General features: G+C 37.7%; 1 protein-coding gene across 1 annotated transcript in view; it reads left to right on the forward strand.

The window, feature by feature from the left end:
• LYRM4 (LYR motif containing 4) overlaps positions 1-25,479 on the forward strand; it is a 96,004-nt gene that overhangs the window by 5,638 nt on the left and 64,887 nt on the right. The window contains exon 2 of the mRNA XM_080610985.1: positions 17,131-17,251. Coding sequence (XP_080467111.1) covers positions 17,131-17,251 — 121 coding nt within the window. The remainder of the gene's footprint in view (positions 1-17,130; positions 17,252-25,479) is intronic.

The raw sequence follows: 25,479 nt of genomic DNA on the forward strand, positions 1-25,479 counted from the left end.
TGTCACATAATTCACACCAAGTAACTTAAGTAAAATTTAGGGGAAAAAACCCAGCACCTTTTCAAATCTGGGTTTCTTTCTCTTCCTTCTTTAGTCACTTTAATACTTTGCATATCACTTCGGTGATTTAACAACCATGTTACAATTTTACATGTGATAGTTATCCAAGCTGAATAAGCCTTTTTCTTACTGGCTTCCCTAACGAAGTTTATGATTGACAAGATCTGCCAGCCCAGTCAGTTTTTGGTATGTTTCTATGTGCTAGGAAGGAAAAGTGAGACTAAATGGCGATTTTAAAAAAATAGTCCAAAACCATGAGGAAACAAAGGCGTGCCATGTTATAGAAAGTACTGTGCTCTGTCTGAAGTGCTAGTTCGTCCCTGACATAAGAAACACAGGAAAAAATGAAAATGTCAGTTTTGGCCAATACAGCTGTCTGACTTATTTGTAAAGTAAGGTGACTTAACTGCAGCTCTATGAGGTCTGTTTTTCCTTGGCTGAGCAAAGAAAACAGGTAACTTATTTTCCTTCTCTCTATGTCATTGTTGGCTGTGTTCTGAGTGATAATAAACTTTAGGAGGTTTTGAGTTAATTTTCCACGTGAGTAAATGGCTATCTCTGTAATCTACTTGAAAACTATAAAAAAGTCAGGGCTGCAAGCAGCTGTGGTGTTCCTGAGCCTGGGGTGCAGGATGGTTTCCATTCTACACCGTTGTAGATGCTTGGTTTGGTCTGGCAACTGCATGACCCCAAATAATGGGCAAACAGGTACTGCACCTTTGCTGATCAGTATTGTAAAGCATTCACACAGCTTTGTGATTGGCCTTATTAATACCTCTTTCTCTGGGGAGATAACTCTTGGCCATTTCACTGACCACATACTATGCAGATATTTTGCTATTATGTTATTTTATGGTCTTTTATGCACAGAATTATAGAATGGCTTGAGTTGGAAGAGACCTTAAAAGATATCCAGTTCCAACTCCCCTGCCACAGGCAGGGACACATTCCAATAGACCAGGTTGCTCAAAGCCCTCTACAGCCTGGCTGCCCAGGGATGGAGCAGCCACAGCTTCTCTGGGCAGCCTGTTCCAGTGCCCCCTATCACTCTCACAGTAAAGAGCCTCTTATATGTAATCTAAATCTACCCTCTTTCAGTTTAAAGCCTTGTCTTATTCATTAAATTTCTTTGTAAAAAAGTTCCTGTCCAGCTTTCTTGTAGGCCCATCTTTAGATACTGCAAGGCTGCTGCATGGTCTCCCTGAAGCCTTTGCTTCTTCATGCTGAGCCACTCCAAGTCTCTCTGCCTATCCTCACAGGAGAGATGCTCCAGCTCACTCATCATCATTGTGGCACTCCTCTGGACTTGCTCCAACAGCTCCATGTCCGGTTTGTGTTGGGAGCCCCATTGCTGCATGCACTACTTCAGGTGGGGATCTGATGAGAGCAGAATAGAGAGGGAGAGTCACCTCCCTCAGCCTGCTGGCCATGCTGCTTTTGATGCAGCCCAGCATATGGTTGGCTTTCTGGGCTGCAATACTGCCAGGTTATGTTGAGCTTTTAATCAACCAAGACCCCCCACATCCTTCTCATGGGTGCTCTCAGTCTGTTCTTTGCTCCACATGTAGCTGTGCTTGAGATTAGCCTGACCCTGGTGCATGACCTTGCACTTGGCCTTGTTGAACTTCGTGAGTTTTGCATGGGCCCCCCTTTCCATCCCACTAAGGTACCTCTGGATGGCATCCCTTCCCTCCAGCATGTTGACCTCACAACACAGCTAAGTGGTGTTGGCAAGCTTGCTAAAGGTGCTCTTGATCCCACTGTCCATGTCACTGACAAAGATGTTGAGCGATTCCAGTCCCAACACCGATCTGAGGGATGCCACTAATCACTGGTCTCCACTTGGACATCAAGCTGTTGACCACAACTCTTTGAGTGCAACTATCCAGCCAATTCCTTATCCACTGAGTGTTTCATCCATCAAATCCATGTCTCTCCAGTTTAGAGACAAAGGATACGATGTGAGTCAATGTCAAATGCTTAGCACAAGTCCAGGTACATGATGTCAGTAACTCTACCATTATCCACCAACACTGTAACCGTGTAACAGAAGAATACCAAATTTGTAAGGCGCAATTTGCCCTCAGTGAAGCCATATTGGCTGTCACCAATCACCTGTTACCTCTTCTATCAGAATCATTTATCTTGAATAGGGTTATTAGAGTTAATCTGAATGCACAAGAGCTCTGGATGGTGTTCAGTCTGTTGATTAGGATGGGAACTGTGAAAAGCATCAGGATTATTACACTCTGAATTGTAGTAAAACATGGAAATGCATGCACTTTTGGGGAAAATCTAGAGGCATAGGAACATAATTTTGGAATGTCAGACTTTGGGAGTGACAGTATTCAAGTATTTCCATTTGACTTCAGTATTCTATACATAAAATATTTTGGAAAGACAACTAAAGCATTCTGTTCCAAAAATGTCGAAACATAACCATTATACCATCTGAAAAGAAATTTTAAACCAAATGGAAACCATTTTGACAAATGTTTTGATGTTTTTGATAGTAACATTTCCTAACTGAGAATCATTCCATCAAAGTTCTGTTGATCATAAGGAGTTGCTTTCTTGGATTTCGAGGTACAACAGTGATTGTCATTTTCCAAATGTACTCACTTTACCCTTGTAAAATTTTGCTCTTCCTAAACAATAAAGGGTAACTACACACTGGTTTTGATGTAATTTTCTTGACTTCCTTTTCTTGGCAGAGGAGAGTTTTGAATAGTAGTAACTTGGAAGGAAAGTCTGGAGTCCCACCTGGCATAAGGGGTTCTGGAAGAATTGAAGTTTTATAGTTGGAAGGGAAATGGGTGGGGGCTTCCTTAAAAGCCTGATTAATGGACTTTGTTATTCTAGTAAAGGCACCCAAATTGAGTAAATATCATGTGGTTATTACCCAAGACATTATTTGCTGTCTATGTATAGCACAGTAGAACAGGGACATTTTTTATGTAAGACTTAATTACCAGTACAATTTGCTTATGAACTAATGAGAGTAATAGAAAAAATACTGCCTCTAGCACTGATTCATTTCAATCAGACATATGCATGTGATTTCTAGTAAATGAAAAACACTTTATAATGTAGCAATTGTTTCCTAGTTCATCTCCTCCTTTCCTTTCTTTTGAATGTGGCTTTAACTAACATAACCTGGTCTAGTGGAAGGTGTCCCTGCCCATGGCATGGGGTTTGAAACTAGATGATCTTTAAGGTCCCTTCCAACCCAAACCAGTCTATGATTCTATGATAACATTTAGTTACTCATTGTATTCGTCTGTATGCTGTCCATGATGAAAAGATGCTGACCTTGCAACATCAAGACTTATTCAAGGCATAGACACAGCTAGTATTTCAAGTATTCTGAAGACAACCAGATTTAAAAATAAAAAATCAAAGTAGTTTTGCAAAAAGAAGAAACTGCAGTCAATCAGGCAATACTGAGAATCACCTCCAGCAGCAACGGATAGCAGCAATGCGTTCTGAACTACCTCTTTGATAAAGCTCTTCCCACAGTTTTGGGGTTTGCTGACAAAGAAAGTACATTGTACTAGATTGTTCGTGGCTGTCTGCTTTTCCAAGAAAAATGGGCATGAAAATAAAACTTTCTTGTTTTCTTGCATGGGAATATTTGAGCCATCTGTTCTGTGACTGTTTTGTTCAGAACTCAGTACAGAGGATGTTCCAAGAATCCCCTTGGTGATTCTTACTGATATGATAGTTCTTTCTTAAGAATGAAGATGCCACCGTTCATTTATTCAATATTCTGGTTGGAATAGCATTATCGAAAATGGCCTTTTCCCGTACGTTTTTTGTACTTTTCATTCTGTTCTATTCTTCTTCATCAAATCTCCACATAAAATTACAAGGTTTTCTCAGGACACAATGCACAACTGAACAATTAATATTGTAGTATAAGTCTCATTACAAACAAATCTCTGTTGTATTGCAGGGCCTTCCCCCTCTCCCCCTCCTCCCCCCTTGAATCCAATAGCACTTAGATCAAAAGATGTGTAACTTCAATTTAGGAAATGCTGATTTATAAGTTGATATAATTTACTGCATGTTTTTTAATATACTTTGCAAGAAACTAGTATTTAAATAAATACAGCTCCATGAACATTTTACATCAAATCAGCATGCGATTCAAAATGTCTTGTGGGATAGTCACATTCTCCGCAAACTTTATTGCCAGGTCATGACTGTCCTTCTGAGTGTGCTTGTCTAGCATATCATAGTCTGGAATCAGTAAAGGCCTGTTTGTAAATCATTAACTTGTATAAAAGTAAGATTGGCTTATTTCAGCTGCCAGAGAAAGTGTGTGGGTTTCTAAAAAAAAGACAATCTTCCCCTGAAACTCTAACCGGTTCTGATACACTGGCAATGATTAATCTGTCATAGTATTGAGGGTTACGTAATTGAACTTGGTCCTGTGACTTTAAGTGGCTATGAGAATAATTTGGTGTATCCCATGAGGTCAGTCTTTACAGAGTTGCCTCTATCTTTCTCTTGCACAGCATGTGATTTCTGCAAACTCGCATTTACTTACAGGATACATGGTATTTTTGCATGGTAGTCTTTATTTACTGGAATTATTTATTTCTCCAACAAACATACAGGTTGTCACAGTGCTCATTTGCAGTCACAGGCAGATGTAAATATGATGTGAACATCGTTTGCATAAGCAGGAGAAATGTGGATACAGGTTTCCTCAGAGCCTTGGTGTTGGCGAAAGTCAGTTTGTCTTGTGGATAGCCACTGTTGATGGTTACATATTCAGTGAATGTTAAATACTTTTCTGCACACACTGTTAGCATAGGAGTGAAAGAGTTAAATAGACAGGGGAAGGGGGTTCTGATGCTGTTATTTATTTGCATTCTTAATCACAGTTAAGAACAGGGGAACTGAGAGTGGAAGGTGATAGGCAGGTACAAGCCATCATGTTTTGTGAAGTTTTGGATTTAACCAGTAATGGAATCCTTTGTGAAACAATTCAGCCATTCATCAAAATGTGCCCTCCCTCGTAATCAATGTTTTTATTTATTTAAATAACATCAGAGTCCTTCTTTCTCAAGAAAATGTTTTAAAGTCAGTACTGCTCAAATGAAGTACATAAGACATAGTACAAGCTGCAGTGTGTCCTAGAGGTTTATAGCTTGAATTATGTTCGGGATGTGAAGCAAAGTGCGTTGTGTTGCCTTGAAATTAACCTGCTGCAAAGTTCCAGAATATGTCTTCAACTCATCTAAAATATCACAGTGGTATTTTTAGTCCAGTAAATTAACAAACAGATTTTCAAATTAATGGTCTTCATATGTAAATGGGTTTTGAAGGGGAAACATTGATTTGAGTAGTTTTATCACTGTTCAAAGTAAATTAAATGTCTCGTAATGCTTTTTCTCTGATCTGATTAATTTCCAAGATGTAAATAAATGTTGAAGTGTTTACAAAATAGTAAGAATAAGTATCTTTTGTGTAGATCTTTAAATAGATTTCCAGGTTTGCAGAGGATGAATACCTAGGATGAATTATGATCCTACTAGCTACAGTGATGCAGTGTTGGGCAAATAAGTATACTAATATACTGAGACAAAACTCCTCATTCTGTGAACTAGTGGCAGTACTTACTAACCTATATAGCTTTTGAGGCTTGATTGTGGGGTTCTATTTCCTAACAATTTGTTGCAGTCCTTGAAGGAGAAATTCTCCATCAGTACAAGTTATTGCCACCATTAGCTAGGGACCTGGTGCTTCTTCAACTTCTGTGAGTAATTTATTCTGAGACTGGAAACTTTTGCAGCTACCCTGGGGAATGGAAGGTCATGTTGCATGTCAAAGGGAAGGTAATCTGCCCTAGTCATAACATATTATACTGAAAACACTGTTATCATAGAGCACCCTTCATATCTCTTTTCCTCTCTTAATATCTCATGCGATAACCTCAGCCAGTACTCACCTGAGTCACTGGGTTTTAAGCCACATGTTGACTCCGCATTTTGAGTACCTGAGAAGAACTCCTCTCAGCCATGTGCTTGTGGGAGGGAAAGGAGTTGGTGTTTGCTGTGTGGGATTTTTTTCTTACTTGCAAATAAAGGACAAAAGTCCTTCTTTGTCAGACACTTTTGGTCACTTTTGGTCACAGCTATCATTCGTGAGTGAATACTTTCTTGAGACTTTTAATTAGCTGCTAAGTACTATCTGGGGGGGATTATAATATTTTCAGCTTGATATACAGTACCTTTTGTGATTATATAAATGTCCCAGTTTGAACCTGCTGTTGTTCAATAGAATATATGTAGACATATTTTACAGAAACAGAATGAAGGTATTTTGCTTTTCATAGCATAAGCCTTTAAAAGAAAGTCTTAAGAGGCTGACTGGAAAACTCTAAAAATTACTGATCTTAGCTTTATCTTCACCTTTACATTTTTAACACCTGAATTTAATGTACTTAGGCTTGACTAGGTTGAAAGACAATACTTTGTCAATGTTTCTCTTCTTAGAGAAAGAAAATTGATCTCTCTCTTCCTGACTTTTTCTGATCTTCCTTTCTGTTATAGTGGTCAAACTGCTTCAGTGGACACAAGATCTGTCAGCAGGTTATTTGAATGGCTTCTGTCCAGTGGGCCAGCATAGCTTAAATTTTAAATTTAATTTTATTTTTCTGTCTGGTATTGAATTATATATTGTCTGCTCAGATTAAAGTGAACATTGTATGCTGAGATCTACACTTTGGGGGGTAGTGTTTATACACTACTATTTTAGCGGTGAAGGCCATACATAGCTCAAAAGAAACATGTTGGCTGGTAGATGCTCTTGGCTTCATAGTTGGCAGAGTAATCATCCATCCTGCATTGCTTTTTAGCGTAGCGGTAGAAAAATAATAAGAAAATGGGTGTAAGTTTTTATTTGTTTGGGAGTTTTTTGGTTTGGGTTTTTTTTTCCTGTTGTGTAAATTAGCTTTCAAGACTATTTTATTACTTCACTTAGGATTTAGTATTACTTTGAGTCATATGTTAGTTATGGACTCCAGAAAGATATGTAGGATATACAGGACCTGAGAACATGAATCTCTTTTACTGGAGCTGACAGAGATCTCAAGTGTGTCTTAGCTGATTGTTACTGTGCTCCAAAGATTGATAGCTGTGGGCATATAGTTCTATAACTAGCCTGCAGAGGATCTGGCTTTTTTAAGTGCTTGCTTGTGCTGACAGCACCTGAGAGGTACAAGGTGTGGAGAGCGATGCACTGCTGAAAGCCGTGGTGGATAGTTCTGGCACATTATGCCTGGTGCATACAGATGCAATGTAATTTATGTAGGTGAATATCAGCTGTGCCAGCCGCAAAACCTCAGATCTGTCTCTGACATGGTCTGTAAATGAACTACTCACTCAGCTTTGCCAAGCAGCATATTCTTTTCGCTTCAGAACCTTGCCTTTGTTCACCCATGGTTCCTTCTACTCTTTTATTGTGTAAGGAGCCACATCTGATTTCCCATCAGGATGAAGTGACACCCAGAGTTTGTACTCATTGCATTCCTGGGTTGCTGTTCCATTCTTGGATGAGGCTGGGATTTTCAGCCTCCCTTTCTTTTGTGCTACTCTTACCATATATAAAGCTTGTGATGACTTCCATATCCCAACACAAATTAAATAGAAAATATACAGAAGGAAAGATCTAGTTCACTTGACTCTCTGTGCCTTAGGTAGTAGTCAGTGTGCGAAACTACCTGCGTTTATTTTTTTTTCCTGAGCCTCTGATAACATAATCGCAGTAGTCTGTATCTAGGCTTACTGAAATATTTTATCTATTGTCCAAAGGCACTACATTTACAATCTAAAATGTCTCAAAAGTTTTATTCAGTACTCTGTATGTGCAGAGTGGGACTGTGATTTTGTTATGTGTTTTAAATTGGTTTTTTTAGGCTCTACATTTGACTAATAAGCTATGCATATATTAGAATTTTCTATGCTAAGTATTACATTGTAATTTCAAATATCCATCATTGTTGTCAAAATTGATGCTGCAGATTTGCTAAACTAAACATGCAGTGCTTCGCTGTAAATGAGGGAAGGTCATCGAGCCATATGGTGATGGGAGGTCCAGTGGGGGAGGTTTGTCACTGCTGGCTGAGTTACAAGAAAGAAAGCTTTTTGGATAAGCTGTAAAGGTGATAGAAATAGATGAAAGAATAAAGTTTCAAGAATATCTCCAGTTTTCCAAATCCTGTAACTTCTAATATGTTGTCTATAAGCAGATAGAACATGTGGTCTGTTACTTAATATGGATTGTTTAATAAATTATGGTTTATTGTTGTCTTTGTCACGAGATGACTGGATCTTATATAATTTCAGTTTCTTTTACTAGATTCTAGTAATATCTCTTACTTGATTCATTTTAGATGTATGATGCTTAAATTCTTTCTCAAAAAGTGCTGGTTTACTTGAACAACAATCAAAAGGCAAAACTAGTCATGTTTATTGGTAGAATCCAACAATCGCTTTTGTGACACAGAACTTTGCTAGAAGTCTGCTCTGTAGGCTCAAAATTAGTAGTCTGTCAAAATGACCAACCACGCTTCAACTCAAATAACCTTCAGAGAACTGTTTCTTAAAGTCTTTTATAAATCAGAGTATTTCAGTTGTTATTTTAAACCAGTATGCTATCATATTGCTGATATTCAACCCCTTTTCTAAGGACTTGGCATTTTTATAATTTCCATATTAAAATAATATGGGTACTGGAACTAGATACTAGATACTTACTAAATCTACATGCCTTGATTCAGAAAAAATGCTCTGCTTCAGAAATTTTATATCAAAATCTCATGATCATGCAGACCATCCACACTGCTATCCAAGAAGTTAGAATATCCCAAGGCTTTATGCCTTGTTGCTTAATTAAAACAATTAAAAAAAAAAAAAAAACCAAACACAAAAAACCAAACCAATCCAACAACAGAAAAAAACATAAGCACTGTTTCTTCATCAAAGACGCCACATAATTTTCCACTGACAAGTGGGAAACACTTGCATCCAGCAAGTCTGCTTAGCACCCAGAAGGTTTCTAAATGAACAGTTACAGTCACCAAGAGGTGCAAAACAGTTAGCCCTCTTCAGGTTATCCAAGTCACGAGCTAAACTACTTATCTTCTTAGAATGAAAGGCAGCCCCTAGTCATGCTGAAGAGAGGAATGTTGGTCACAGTGTTGGACTAAAGATCTAATCTTTCCAGAAAGATAAAATAGGATTTGTAATGGCAATTCACAGCAGGCCAGTCCTTTTTTAAGAACGGTTCAGAAATAGCAGCACAGCAAATGGAAGGGTATATATGTGCCTCAAAATGAGGAAGAGAAAAAGCAGGATTTGAACTTGTGGTTTCAAGGCATTCCCCACCTGGTAATTCGACTGTTGGGCAACCCAAGTGTCCTGGGGAGCAGTTGGCAGTGAAAGCTTAGCAGGGAGCTATTAGACATTTCAGGCCATCAGGACACTTTTCATCTGTGGCAAATTCTGGTTCTGGTTCCTACAAAACATCCTTGCCCAGTGCCTTGTTAACTGAACAATGTGCTCGATTGGGTCCTTCAGTGGTAACCCTCTTTCTTAACCTCTTCTGCAATATAACATTGCAGTTGCAACTCCAATGAAGATGAAAAGAATGCTTTCATTTGGGCTTCTTTCCTTTTTTCTTTTAACCCTGACCTTCTGTAAAGCACTCCCTTCTGCAGAGATTCTTTACACTTAGAATTAAGCCAATAACTGCTTTTATTTTTAGAAGTATAGCAACAAAAATGTCTGTTTCAAAGAACTGCAAAAATAACTATGAATAGTGCTGACAGTATTCTGGGACTATGAAGAAGGTGGTGTTTGGGAGCTAAGGGCAAATCATGACTGACTAACATGATTGCTTTGATTTGTGAACAAGGGGAGAGCAGTGGATGTTGTTTACCTCTGCTTTAGGGAAGCTTTCAACACTGACTCCCACAACATTCTTGTATCTAAGCAAGGGTGTTATGATCTGGATGGGCCTTTAAAAACTGGTTGGATGCTGGGGCTCAAAGGGTGGGAGTTGATGGGTCTTCAGGGCTTGATCCCGGGACTCATCTTGTTGCACATCTTTATTAATGACCCAGAGGAAGCACCACTGATTGCTCATTAAGTTTGCAGGTGTCACCAAATTAGGGAGCCAGTGTGCTCAAGGGCTCAGAATTCTGAAGGAAAAGGCCAACAGCAGCCATATGACATTCACTCACTAAGTTATGCCTGGGAAGGAGATTTCCCTGCCACAGAACAGGCTGGGGACTGACTGCCTAGGGAGCAGCTCTGCCAAAAAGGGACTAGGGATCCTAGGAAACACTCAGCTGTGTGCCCTGGCAGCAGTGAAAGCCAAGACCATCCTGAGATGTATCAATAGTTGCTCAGCCACCAGATTAGGGGAGTGATTATCTCCATCTGCTCCATGCCTGTAAGATCACACCTGGAGTGCTGTATCCAATCTTGCCCCCACTCCATCCGCTCTGCAGGAAAGACACAGATAACTTGAAGCAAGCTCAGCAGAAACCACTAGGGGCGATGAAGCACTTGTCCTGTGAGAAGAGGCTGAGGAAGCTGTGCCGATTCAGCCTGGAGAAGAAACAACATTGAGGGAACCTAAATAGCACCCAGTACCTCGAAGTATCCAGAGGTGCCTGGCAGGAGAACAAGAGCAGATGTAAAGTGAAGGAAGAGGTTTTCAGACTGGCTTTAAGGAGAAGATTTTTACCCGCAAGGACAACCAAGCAATTGAGCATGTTTCCCAGAGAGGTGGTCCAGTCACCATCCTGGTTTTCAAAACCTGACAGGACAAAACCATGAGTTGCCTTATCTGATCCCATCACTCCTTTCAGCGGGAGGTGGAACTGGAGACCTCTAACGGGGCTTTCCAATGTGAATGATTCTGACTGGGTGGTCATCAGTGTTTCCTTCTTTGAAATGGGTACAGGCACAAAACGATGAAAGAACAGTCAGAAAAAAAAGTCCCACTTTCCTAAAAAGAAAAGTGTCTCTTTAGATAGATACATAAATGTGGGGAGGCATTTTCAGTTTTTAGGTTGTTAAAAGAAAATGAAACTGTTGAAATAGGCATGCATATTACGAGTTTTTTCTCATCTAGGGCATCTTACACTGGGAAGATGCAAGTTTTTATTGGAAGTTTTTAGATATGTGGCTCAAAGTAGCAAGAATTGCTTTAGAAATAAGTTACAAATCCTTGTATCTGATCATACAGCATGTATCATACGCACTGGGTCACAGTCACCAGCTCTCAAATGTGTTTTCTGACGTTAAATTTTTATCCTTTTCCTCTGTTCTTTTGGCGTAATCCTCTCATGAAGTATCTCTAGTGCTGTTCTCTTGCAGGCATACTTCTTGGCAATTCCATTGGAACTCATGTTTTGTATATTAGCAAAGAAACCAAGTAGTGGCTCATTGGTTTCATTCTATAAGCTTTTTGTAAAGAGTGTTCTTTGATTAGAAAATTTAAGAAAATAATACTGTGTTAACCATCTATTTTTTCTGTTTCTTTGCTCTTCTCTCCTCCACTTCCAGCTTACACACTCCTCCTTCCCCACCCCCTCCACCCTGGTTCCAGGAATAAGCTTTGCTTTGATTTTAGAGAACAGGCAGGTGTCATTGTTGCTGTGCTGTAAGTTGAGGTGGTGGTGCTGAAAAAGTGTCTAGTGATGGAGTTTGAGGAACATCGTGCTGATAAAACACTGCATTACCCCCACCTGTTGGTCTTGTGTTTAATTAGACAAGTCACAACTACTTCCCTATGAAGTACTTACCTCTCAGTCTCAAATTGCATCTGTTGTCAAATGTTTCTTTTTTTTAGTATTAAATTCTAATTGCATGCTTCTTTTTCTTCACCTTTATTGGTGGCTTTTAATGAGACCTCTATAGAGGAAAAAAGAACATAAATACATACTTATATATGGAAATAGATATGTGTACACATATAATCATTCCCTCTAAAGTAATTCTGTACATGGAGACAACCTCACTAATGCTAATAAAAGTTTAAGCTAAAATGAATTTTCTGCAGATACTTCATTATCAAAGCTTTCTAATTTTTAATGATATGTCATTCAGAAAATTCAGTTTGGCAAATCTCATCTGGTGCACATTTTGTTAGTAATAATAATGCAAAATTCTGAACATTCATGCTGTTACTACCTCAAGTTAATAGATGATAATTGGAAGGGGAAAGTGGTAAGAAAATATAATTAGTGAAGGAAACAATGACCTTTTATAAATGGATTCCTCACTTCATATGATGTTACTGTATTGTAAATTAGTATCTCACTTCTGCACATTGTGTCCCTAAATAAAAGCATCATATACTTCATTTCAGAGTTATTAACCACAGTGGGCTTCCTAGAGGTTGGCTACTGATCACTTACCTTAATTTATTAAATATATGTCAAGCTTATAAGGAAAGATGCATTTTACTTTAGACTTTTTTTTAACATCTTCACTATTCTAACTTGCTGGCCTCCTCCCTTGTAATCTGTTGTGCTTGCACAGGCTATACCACTTTCTTCCTCTTCTATATGCTCAATGACTTGCAATTTATAACAGCCGTTATGTTTTGCACTATGTTGCCTAGAACTGTGATGCTATCTATTAATACATTATATTTATTCACAATCACAAAGACAAGATGTCAACATGTCTGTAAAGCTGTCTTGGAAAGATTACTTAAATATTTAGCGTGTTGTGATATTGGTAAATGCAAAGTGGTGCTGAGAAAAACATTGCTTGGCCAGGTTTATTTGGAAGCCATAGTGCTGTGTACTTAGAAGCAAGTATGTGTGCATGATGTTTCAGCCTCTTTTCTTACACTCTAGTTTAGCAGAGCACAAAGATACAAGAGTGAAGACTTGAAAGGAAACAGATTTTTTTTTATTTTTATTTTCTGGTCAGGCATGACATAAGTAAACATTCTGAAATGAAAATTTTTAAATCCCCAAGCAGCAATTATTTTCTGAAGTACCTCTTATGGTTTCATTTTTCCTTAACACCTGTGTTTTCAGACTTCCCTTCTTGTAGGCTTCATTCTAGGAGTACACGTTAGGTTGTTTGATTGTACTTCAGGGAAGGAAAAAGATGAACTCTTTGAAGGTAGAGGTGGATGACTGAATATTAGAAAAAAAGACTATTTCCAACTGTAATTCTGTGTGCGTTACTATTATTTGGGGGCATTGTTGTCTCTTAACACTAGCAAGATAGTGCCCATTCCCTCTGAGTCTGTGGTGATATTATGGCCCTGGCCATAATGTTCTTACGTTAACCCTCAACCACTCTATCTTTTTTCTGCTGATGTGCATCTGTTGCATTCTTGTGGTGGCTTTGGTCATCACACTGAGTCTATTACCCATTGAGTGCATTCTTTTGATTTAATTTGGAGCTAATTGTGTGACAGATGCACAGAAGTAGGGATCATGTGAAGTGTTTTGAGTGTGTATATGTAAGAGAGCTCTGAATGAATGTATTCAACCATACACTCTTGCTTGGGTCCTGCTGTCACTAGCTCACTAACAGTTCTTTGCAGAAGATGTATACTACCAAAATTTTGGTGCATTTGGATGACAAAAAGGAAAGAAAATGCCTCGTTGCATCTTTCAGCCATTTTTCAATATCTGTTTCAAAAGAATGGTGGGAGAAATAGTAGAATGTGAAATGCAGTGAGTTTTCATTTGCAGTGTTGTTTCTTAATGAATACTGTTGCGTTCCTAGGAAATTTCCTGAAGGTCTGTAGGAGCTGTTTGAGTGTACTGTATGCAGGTTTGCTTTCCCATTCTGTCTCTGGAGAGCTTGCTTGGTACCTTCTCGCTGAAGAGTCCTTTTTGTTTATGGACTTGCTCAGTGGGATCTGTTGCATACTGTATCCATCTAAATCAGTACTGCTGTATTCCCTCTTCCTCGGTGCCGATGCTCATCTGGTCCCATGCGGAGCTGGTGGAGCTTGCTAATCCAGAGGGGGAAAAAATCCCCCACCAAACTCAACAAAAAAAAAAGTTAACTCTTTTAATAAGTTGCCTTCTGTCAGGTTCCCAAGTCGGGCTGGCTCACCTCTACCAAGTTTCAGACTGGCTGTGCTGGTTTTAAGGAGGCAGAGCGAGGATTTGTGCCCACCAGAGAGGGTGGCAAAATTGCCGCAGCTCCCCTTCAGTCAAACTGCCTTAAACTTGTTGCAATGCTGTATGCCCTCAAGTTTGTTTGTGCCAGCTGGGATTAATAATCATATCAGCTTGGATAAATCCATAAGGTACAGCAACCATTTCACTTGCCAGTATGTTGTCTGTTATTTGTCTTCAGATAGTGCTTTTCTTAGATTAATGTGTTTAAGTTTTGTGAAGATAGTCATATATTCTCTACCAATGGCATTCAGAGCTGCGCCTTCAAATGGTACATGATTGGTTTTGACATTTCTGCTTCTTGAATGGGAAATACACACCATTAGGGTAGCTGACCAGTCTGTTCATCAACCAGAAGATCTTTGGAGGAGTTCTCTTTCAAAACAATGACATATATATCTCTGAGAGAACAAGTTCTTTTAGTTGCATGTGTATCTGTACTACACGTGTTACTGTACTTACAGAAGAGCTCAGTTGTTCATGCGCTAATGTTAGTACTACCTTTCAGTACATAAGTGGTTCAGAAACTCTTGAAGTGTAGAGATTACTGAGGTTTTGAATTGACACTGCTCACAACTGTTGCATTTAGAAAGCTAGTGTTTAAACAAACAAACAAACAATCCCCTAAAACTGCCAGGTTGTTTATATCTTGAATTAACACTTCTCACATAATTTTTAAAGAGTTTTGAGTGTTGGTGAAATGTTCCCCTGGCACCTGTCAATAAGGGAAAAAAGGATGTTTTTCAAAGGGTTTGAGCTTTGAGTTCAGTTTATCCTTATTTTAAGTGATGTATTTAATCTCAATTTAACTTTAGCAAAGAGTACTACCAAGATACAGAGCTAATCTTTGAAGTGTGGGGATATATTGATTTAGCCATAGAATTAAGATTGTGTTAAAGCCTTTGCAAAATAACTTCATTTGTGTATTAATGTTCATAAAGTTTTAAAGAAATTGTAAGAAGAAAAAAACTGCAACTTTCTGATGACAGATAAAAAACGATCTGATGATATTTTTTAAGTACATATCTTTTTTTCTCAACAACTGTTGCGTGTAATGAGAGGAAGGGAGAGAAAATAGAACAATTAATGCACCATATGTACAAACCAAAAAACAGTCTGTAGGTGTTACACTGAACAAGAATTTGTTTTAGTCCTATCTTTTTTATGTAGTTAGCATTTACTCATTTGTTTTGCATTTTGAATGACTTGTATGCAGTAATGGATGCTTGCTACTTGTTTTTAATTTTGAGCTAAAGTATATATATGTGTAAAGGTCTTTGTATCATTTGCAAACCCTTTCTTGCAGAAAATACTGTATGTTTCTGCATAGTTTAACCCTATATATATAGATGATTTGAAATCCATCCATTATCAAGCAACAAAATTACACTACATCTTAATGATTTGGGGTTGTTTCTTTTGTAGAAGAAATAAGCAGCTTCCCCTTCAAATCTGGCTAGGACAGCAGCTGCAGATGAGAATGAGCTTCCATATTTAATACATTCTATTAACTTCACACATACAAACACACACTCACTCACCCACGGACCCCAGTGTCACATTATAGGTGAACAGGCCCTAATTAAAAGCACACACCATCTGCCAGTGTGCGGCAGCGGGGTGGCACTCCATAACCATCTTGGTTCCTGTGATTGAAATGTATTATTTATGAACTCAAAGAGAAAATATGCTGCTTGGCTGGTGTAGGGTGCATTAGGAGCTGGATAGCACCATCTAATGGTATGGAGTTCTACTGACTATTCATCTTTCTTATACTTCTCCCTTTCTCAGACTCCTCCCCCAATTTTTGTATTTTTCAACATCATCTTTGGAGTATTTTATGATCATGTTTCAGCCAATTTTGTATCTCGTGTTTCACTTTTATACAAGATTGAAAATGGCTGTTGAAATATTACACTATTTGTGGTATTTGCAGCAGCGTTTTTTTTCCTTCCAGCACTGCACATAAGGTTTTTCTTTCTGTAGTAAAAATGATACTGCTCTGATGTGGTAGAAAAGTGGGACATTATCGAGGTAGCTGAGCAGGATCAGGTTACTGTTGTTTCTCCTACTCCTCCCATGCCTGCGTGTAATGAAAATGTCTACTGATCAGTCTGATAATTTTATTTTCATATTGAAATTTGCCTTTTTTTTTTTGAGCAATACCCTATGGACTACATAAAGGTTCTTTGCCGGGTTGAAAAGAGCAAGGAGAGATTCAGAGAGAGCTACAGCTTTGGACCTTCCTTTCTGAAGGGATCATAACATCTTCCTACTTGAAGAGATTGTGTCCTGTTATTGCTTCTTAGTGGGGAAATAGACAAGAAGGTGTTTGAGGGATGAAATATGCTTTGTTAGGAGAGGAAAGAGGTGAGACAGGGAAGGAGCCCTTTTTGTTACAGTTAGTCCATCAGCCTACCTTTGTTGTAGTCAGAACTAATAATAATATGTAATGCATTTACTAGTTAGCTCAGTGACTTTTTGATTATGCAGAATAAGAATTGTTGCACTGATTCAAAAGAATTAGGGGATGATTTTTGTTTCTTAGGCTTTTTGTTATGTTCTTGAGCTTTGCAGTACCCATGCTGAACATCCAACAGTGTGTTTATAGCAATAACAAGCAGTAAGGACTGGACTGATATGTGAAACATGATTTTTTTTTCTATAATAATTTCCAGTAAAACCACTTTTTTTCTAGTTAAAGAATGTGGTCACTGTTTCAACTCAGGCAATACAAGACCCTGAATAAAAAGAATTATGTATAAAACTGGGAAAAATTTATGACTGTGTATGTATATTGATTTTAAAGATCAGCATGTCTTAAAGAATGTTGAAACATCATGAACTGTGGCACGTCTATGAATACATGTCATCTTATTGTTTGTGTTTAGAACATATGCCATCAGAAGGATAAGAGATGCCTTCAGAGAAAACAAGAATATAAGGGATTCTGAGAAAATAGAAGAACTAGTGAATAAAGCCAAAGAAAACCTAGAGGTTATTCATCGGCAGGTATGTTTTGTTTATTTCATTTTATTTAAAACTCATACGCTCAGTTAACTCTCTTACACCATTACAGATGCAAAAAAATAGATCCTTCCTCAAAACATCTTTAAATGAACAGTAGTTTTTGTATGTCTGAGCTTGAGAAGGTGGGAATCAGCTCTCTATCCATGATGGTTGCAATAGGGGATTTAGGGATGTTTGTTGCATTAACCGGAACAGGCCTTGCTGTCAAAAGTTCATATACTTTTCTGTTACCTTTTCTGCTGTTTGTTTTGTTTTAATGTCTCTTCACTCTGTTTCTCTTCCTTTCAATCTTTTTTCTCTAGCTTATGTGTGTTAGATTCTTTTCCTCACACTTTTCTTTTTCCATTACAGGTTTAGAGGAGTCACTGTGACACTCACTCTGAATAGTCTTGCCTTCTGTATTTGTTTTTCCCCACCTCCAGATACAGTGTTAGAACAGTAGCAGAACAAGAAAATCTTAAAGTGAATTAAGTAAATTCTGGCTAAATATGTCCAAGCAATGGGATAGATTTTTCTTTGGAAAAAGTTGAGTCACTGGCAATATTTTTCACTTGACCTTGTCTGAGTAGCATTTATAGTATCTCTGTTCTTTCCACTGGGTACCATATTATTTAGACATGAATTATACTTCATTGAACTTTAGATACTTTATTACTTCTCATACATACCCACTGTCTATCTACAGTGACCCCTGGAAATTTGAAGAAAGTGAGTTTCTGTGCCTGAACTCACTAATGGCACTTGCAATGCTTAAGCTGTCTCTCCTTGCAAAATCCTTGTTTACTGACACCCATAGTATCACATTGAGCTCAGTAGTACTTTTATTAAATATGGAATTAATATGTGCACCTAATCCTCCATGGTCTGTTTTAACATTAATCTTTTAACAACCAGTAGGCCATTTAGCTGGATTCTTATTTCAGGAGGAAGCTGGGCCCTTTAATTTGGCGATTAAATGTGAATATTTTGGTGTGAGTTAAATTATTTATTTGAAATTTCTTCTGCCAGAAGCAGATGTTGTTTTGTGCTACCATAGCTTTGCTATCCTTTTTTAACCCAAACACTGCTATTTTTGTATTTTAAAAGTGTTTCTCAAAGAAGCAGCTCAGATTGGATTGACTCCATGCAATTGTATTTCAATTTTGGGGTGTTTTTCTCATATCTGTTGGTGATAAGTAGCATTTTCTGCTCCTTTTGAGGTTTCCTCTTGGAGAGATATGCAGTATTCTCCAGAGAAGTATTAGAGGCAGAGGCTGGAGAAGACAATGAAGCAGGGAGTGTCACAGGAGAAGAGTCAGAGATCACTCAGATCTGAGCTAATACTTAGTTAATTGAATTCTAATCAGTAAATTTAGGTATGTAAAATATTTAATCAGTACAGAGGGATTGGGGGTCAGTACTATTACTATACTTAATGTTAGTATAGGATACAAAGATTATCATTTAAGCTTACTATACATAATCTTAGATGTTGCATGCATGCAAAAAAATGCAACCGATTGATGTTTGTTGTCAGGTAAGGGATCTCTCAGCCTCGAGGGGTAACCTTGAGAGATGCCTCTTCTCAAGGGGAGATCACTGCTGCACAGCCAACTGCTCCAACTGAGGGAGAGCTCAGCAGACCCTGGAGATATTTACAGCATAAAGTGGTTGATTTGTAGTCAGATCTGCTACATCTGTTAATGCAATTTCGGCTGCTGATTAGCCCAGTCTCCAGCCAGATTGGGGTTTTGGGGTTTTGGTGCTGAGTCCTTATGTAAAACCTCACCAAATAGGATTAACTTAGGTCAGGTGTACTGAGTACCTGCCTGGACCAAAGTCAGTTAGTTCCAGCAGGAGTGTACCCATCACAGCGGTGGCAAAAGATAAAGAGTGCACAGGGTCAAATTTTGCCACTTAAAGAAAGCTGTATTAAAGAAGAAAGAATTTATGGATATGGGATGTCCCATAGTAAAATGCTACAGAAAATTTCTTGTGGATTGTGGCTTAAGATAAATCCTGTCAGCATGTCAGAAAATGCTCTGTGATGGTTGTAAGTAATAATATAAACACTGTATGTTTGATAAATGAGGAAAACATTAGTGAAGCTACCACAGTGACCATTTTGCCATGAAATTAAATGGATGACTGAGGTGTACTAAGTTTATTTTTGTTTTAAAATATCGTTAACTATGTGGTACCTGGTACAGCTCTTTCACAATAGCAAGTACTTCCTTTTTCTGAGAAGAGTTCAATTTCAAGGTGTCAAAGCACTTGAAACAGGTGGGAAATACTGCTCTGCTTTATAGATAATGTATCTGGGATGCTGAAATGAGGATGCTGATTTGTAGAACCTTAATGTTTGGGGTACCCTGACTCGAATGATTGTTCTTCCTGGTTCTATAAGCCTAAATAATAAAAGGCAGTTCTAAGTCAGGCGATGGGTACGTCTTGCTAAAATAAAGCTTTTCAACTTTCCTTTTGACAAAACATGGTTCTACTGATTCATCTGAGCCAAAATGAAACTCTTCTCTCCTGTCTGAGTCCTGTGAACACTCAGATGACTCTGTTACTTTAAACCCTGAAAAATATACCATTTCTCTAAAAATGGTGTGGGCTTTTGGCTCAGGGCGGACTCTTTTCCTTCTAGGTTGTGGGTCTGGTCTTGCACCTTTTATGATGCTGTGGGTTTTTTTAGCTTAAAGATTGTCCCTCGGCATCGGATAGGTCTTTCAGCTGCCTTTGAAAGTGTAGGAAGAGCAGGCAGGCTTCACTAATCTCTCTCTGGTATATCCACTCGCTGTCCTTTGTAAAGGAGTAGTTGGTCTTAAGGATTTTTTGAATTCATCAGTTGCTAGTGAACATTTTGAGCATACATAAACATATGCATGTGCTTACATGAAAATCTCAACACATGTTTTAGTTTTGCAAACATAGAAAACTAGTGTTTAATACAAATATCCTAAATATACTATAATCAAAATGTTGTCAAGCAAGTGACATTAAGTACCTATCTTTCTGTTAGGCGTTTGTTACTTGAGAGGGTTATCTTCGTCACTGGGACATACCAGAATAATGCAGAATGGCCTCAGTTACTGCTAAACTGCAGGGTTTGGCTTGTTTACTTCAAATCTCAGCTATTTAAGAGGTTTCTCCCACATGCAAAACCAATCTGCCAAAGCTAAAGTAGTTTTAAATTGGATCACATTTTGGTATCATTCTATGTAAGAATTTCAGGAAAAACATACTTGACAAGTTAGGAATATTAAAGAGTTTGACACAACATCCCATTTTTATCGCTGCTAAAACAGTGAAACTTACGTTGGAGTATCTCTTATATGTCACCCTTCCAGAAATTTACCAAAGTATAATCATGCTGCTTTAAGTTTTGGAAGGGTGTATGTGTGTATATTATATGTTTGCAGGAGTAAAAGATAGTAACACTCATAGTAACATAGTAGACAACAAAACTTTTTAACAGAAAATAATCTGATAAGAGAAAATTAGCTTGTCAAGATAATTTTGACACAAGTCCCTCAAGGCTTGATATTTGGGCAGTAAGGATTTTTTGGGATTTTTTTGAGTTACATCCATCCCACCCCCCAAAAAAAATTTTTTCTAAGAAATTGAGAACCGTTGTGCTTTGCAGAATTTCTATTATGTTTCAGTGTCATCTCACTATCAGCTACAAAGCAAAAGATAAATCTTAGAAAAATATCAACACTATCTTAAACGTAAGCTTTTCATCAGGACTATTAAAAGCCTTAGCATCTAAATTCATATTAATATTTACTTGCTGTCAAATTTAATCATGCTCTGTGGAAAAAAATGCATTCTTGTGCCCTGTTTAATTGAAGATCTAAGTAATGAAGTCATCTGACATTATGAAGACATTATATTTAAAACTAACCAAGCATAATAGAAAGTGATTTTATTTTTAAATGCAGAAGCACTGAAGCAAACATGAGCTCTAGCATACAAATTTTTTTTTGCTAAGTTTGGGGTTTATTATGGTGCAGCGCGTCTTGGTAGTGCTGACTTTTTCATAGCTTGTTGATAGAAATTAAATAATATCCCAGTTTGCTGACAATTTGTTGTTACTCCAAAATCAAATTTACTGTCACTTTACATTCTAATTTATGGTTTAGTCATCAAAGTGACCATTGAAGTGTAAGGTTCATAAATAACTATGTGAATTAGCCTACTGGGAAATACGAAATAGTGACAGATTACTGTCATTTTGTTCATGTCAGTCACTGTACAATTTGCTTGAATGTATAAAAGTAGCTTTATAAAGCTGAAAATCATGGATGAACATTAATTTCTGTCTTAGTCCTCCTCTGCTTGTTATTGGTTCTGATTTAAAAATAGTCTCGCTAAAGGAAGCAACAACTCTGATTCTTTGCTCAACACTGTGAAGACCTTTTTTGTGTATGCTGTGTAAGCAGCACAATTTGTGGTGGCTTCCCTGTCACAAATAAGTTTGAAATAGAAAGTTTTTACAAGTTTTGAGGCTAAGTCTTGCGGTCCCTCAAGGATTATCATAACAGCTATTCCCCAGCTATGCTAATATGACTTCATTTGTGAGTTTTCATTACTACTATAATATGTTAGCAGTAGGAGAATTTGGCCTGAAATGTTACTGCTGTTGCCGAGATTCACGATTCATAGAAGCCACTTTGCAGATAGGATAATACTGAGTGATTTGAAACATTGCTAGTTTCTTTTGTGGCATGTCGTCTCTCAAGTTTTGAACTGAAAGTATAAAAGTGAAATTCAGAAGTTGTATTAGACCTGTGTGCTCTGATTAAATCCCTGTTTTAATTTATAGAACATCTCACTCTTAAGTATTCTTCCACAGTACTTTCTTCTCAGTTTTAGATTGTAGCTGGAAACCACCAGTCATCTTGTTGTCCCGCTATGAAAGGTTATTTTGTTTTTCCTGGGAGCTCTTAAGGCTTTAGTATGAATTGTACTGGTTTTGACATCACGCAACTACAGTACTCTTCAGTAAAACAGCTATGATATTTCACAGCCTTTGTTCGTCCCTTTAAATAATCCAAACTGTTATGAATCATGGTTTGCACAAACCTCTAGCAGGGAGACAAGAAATACACTGTTTGCAGTTACACAGTGAGGACGTGTGGATCTGCTTCCTTTGCAGCTGACTGGTCACTGGCGTTTTCGAAGGGAACAGATGAACTTTTGTATTTCTTTTGAGTTTCAGTTGCTCTTCCTCAGACTTGACCTCTCTTACTGTTCCCTTCAGATGTGTAGAAGAATGAAGGAACATGGTTTTGAAGTATGAGAACTCTTATAAAGGTTCCACTCATAATGATAAATATTTAGTACTTGCAGCATTTTTCATGTTTGCAGCATGCTGTAAGTGCATACTAATCCTTGGAATATTCGCTGATTATAGTAACTTTAGCTCTGTTTCTTTCAAAGAGATGCTTCATGGCTATGCCTTGATAAAAGGCCGTATCATACTTACTTGAGATTTCAGTCTCATATTCTTGTGTTTCTTCATATTTGCCATTTCTAGTAAAAATCATTAGCGTGGTCTTCTTCTGAAATTTTTGTACAATAAGAGCAGTTGAACAGTTCTGGGGTTCTTTTTCTGGGTGGGGGTGGACGATAAGCCAAGTTGCTAATGCAGCTGTGTGTAACCAAATACTGTGCCTTCATGAGGTGCTCATTACCAGTATCTCACCTCAGTAGTATGATAGATTCAAGTAATAGTGAATGGAAGTGGAAAGGGTACTGAATGAATGTACAAAGATAGCAGTCATATTATTATGAACTGGTAATAATACAGCCATAAGGGAGCATATTTCTGTTAATCAAAATAGTACAAATATTAAAGCATGTTTAATAAATATTAGCAAGACAAGCAGCTTCAGTTACAGTTACTCTAAAAAAACCCAAAAGGTAGAAGTACCTTAGCTTACGGCACCTGCTTTGGATTTTATTGCTAATCCTTTGTGGCTTTATCAACAAATGCTTCCATTGTTTTCCTTATTCCAGTTCTAGTAATCCTGTGGTTGATTTGCAGCAATAGCAGATAAATGAGTAAATGCCAAGGTGTATGTATGTCTGGGCTGAAACCATATTGCTGAATATTCAGGAGACTGGTACCAGTTTACACAACTGTGAGTGACATTGGAATTGACTGTCTCAAGGAACTTCTCAATCTTCAAGAAACAGTCTGTGTATCTGAACATAGCTGTGTTTATACTGCAAAGCACTGTAGGCTGGATGACCTTAGCAGAAGATTAGTTAAGAAAATTCTTATTAGTAGTTTTAGTTTCAGCCTGCAAGTCATATTTCTGTCTAATTTTTATGAATACATAAGAAAGTTGTAAAATACCATATAATGTATTTGAGTATATTAGCAGCAGGTTTGAAATCAAGAGGAAAGAATAGCTAGTAAAGCTCTTTGAGCACTCTGAATACAGGGTGCAGCACCTTGACTATGCTTCACGTATGTATATGATACTGGCAAGTCATGTTTTCCGTGTCGGTGCTCTAATGTGCTTTCCTTTTATCAAGTTTGTCATTGCAAGGAAGTTCTGAAATCACAGATTAATCTGCTTTTCTTCAGAAGATCCTTGATTCTATTTTATTTCAGCTTCACTATGGCAAATACCCATTTTTCTACAAAAAAAAAAAAAAAGAAAAAGAAAAAGTAGACTTACAGTTCTTATCTAAGAGGATTGTCCTTGGAAGTTTGCTGCTTTTTTTTCTAGTATCACATACTTTTATTTATGACAGTTGCATCTACAAATTCCAACAGGAATAGAACCAACATTATGCACAGGTATTCTTACCTTTTGAGCCATTTAGTTTGTTAAAGGAAGTATAGACACATGCAAGAGTTTTCAAATGCCTCATTCACAGAAGAGCAGGAGGTGAGTGTTATAATCAAATGATGGACAAAGATCCTGTTAAAAGTTTCAAGTCACTCTACAGTATTAGTTTTTGAAGGTAATCAAGCATCTATTCACTTCTAAATACTTGGAATGGTATCTAGAATTCAGCAAATGTTTGGCATGGTGAGCCTCCTGCACTTACCTTGTTCTTAGCCTGTTGCAATACTGGTAGTCAGTTTTCAATTGCTTTAGCAGATCATGAGTTCTCATTTGATTGGTTACTTACATGCATTTACTGAAATTATGCTGGAATCTTGTGGCATAGCCAAGCACTGAATTTATATCAGATGACTTTGGTTTTTAGAAGGCATTGGGGGATTTTTCTGTGGATTTATTTTATTTTATTCTAAAGCTCTGTGATTGGTATTTTTAGATTTTTTTTTTTTCCTCAAGGTCATTTAAATCCTATTTGTTACGTTCAAGTTGTACATACTTTCCGAGCTATTTGAACACATAACTCAAGAAATATAAATCTGTGTATTTTTTCATTTATAACAGTAGCCTACAAGGAAGAATACGAGTAAGAAAGCAACAGAAATCCTTACCATACATTAAGTTTCAGTGCTCTTTACTTGGAAAGAGACACAGATGCAGGTGGAAGAATAATACAGGGTAGATAATACCTGTCTTTTAGTAAACAAGAGAAAACTGGAAATTGAAATAGGGAGGCTTTAAATTCAGAGCTATACTAGTTTTGTATTCAAGTATGAGTGTAAATGCATTTTATGTCCATAAGGTTTTTTTTGGGGGGAGGGGATGAGGAACAAAGAAAAAAATGTAATAGGACTAACTTTGAAAAGTTAGTAAAAGTTACTTGGTAAATTTGAACAGAAACTCAGGTGAATTCACAGGATACGTTAGCAGTGAGGTCCACTTTGGCCAGCCTTTTCAAACAGCTTTTTGATTTTGGCATGTAGGACAGCTTTGGAGATGTGCAATACAGTAACAGATGCCAAATGCCCAGAGCTGTCATATCAGCTTTATTTCTAGCTTCTGAGTGTGCAGGAAGTATAACAGATATTTTGCCCATCTTCAGGTGGCATGGCTCTCCAGGTGGCACCTGTGTGAGTCCCCAGAGTAGTGTTAATCCTTAGGCTGTCATTTAACTCTCCTCTTGGAGAGCAAGATTGTATTTTCACAAGTGATTTGCTGCTGTTTGCCCTGCTGACTGAATTACAAGTGTCAGGTTCTGCTAGCAATATTAAATGCCAAAACAGACCCTGAATTGAAAGTAACCTTTAGGCTACAAGCAGAGGCAATTCAGAGGTAGAATGAGGCTTTGTCTTTCTGATCTAAGAG

Source organism: Psittacula echo (genome assembly GCF_963264785.1).
Source record: "Psittacula echo genome assembly, chromosome: 2".
Taxonomy (NCBI): Eukaryota; Metazoa; Chordata; class Aves; order Psittaciformes; family Psittacidae; genus Psittacula; species Psittacula echo.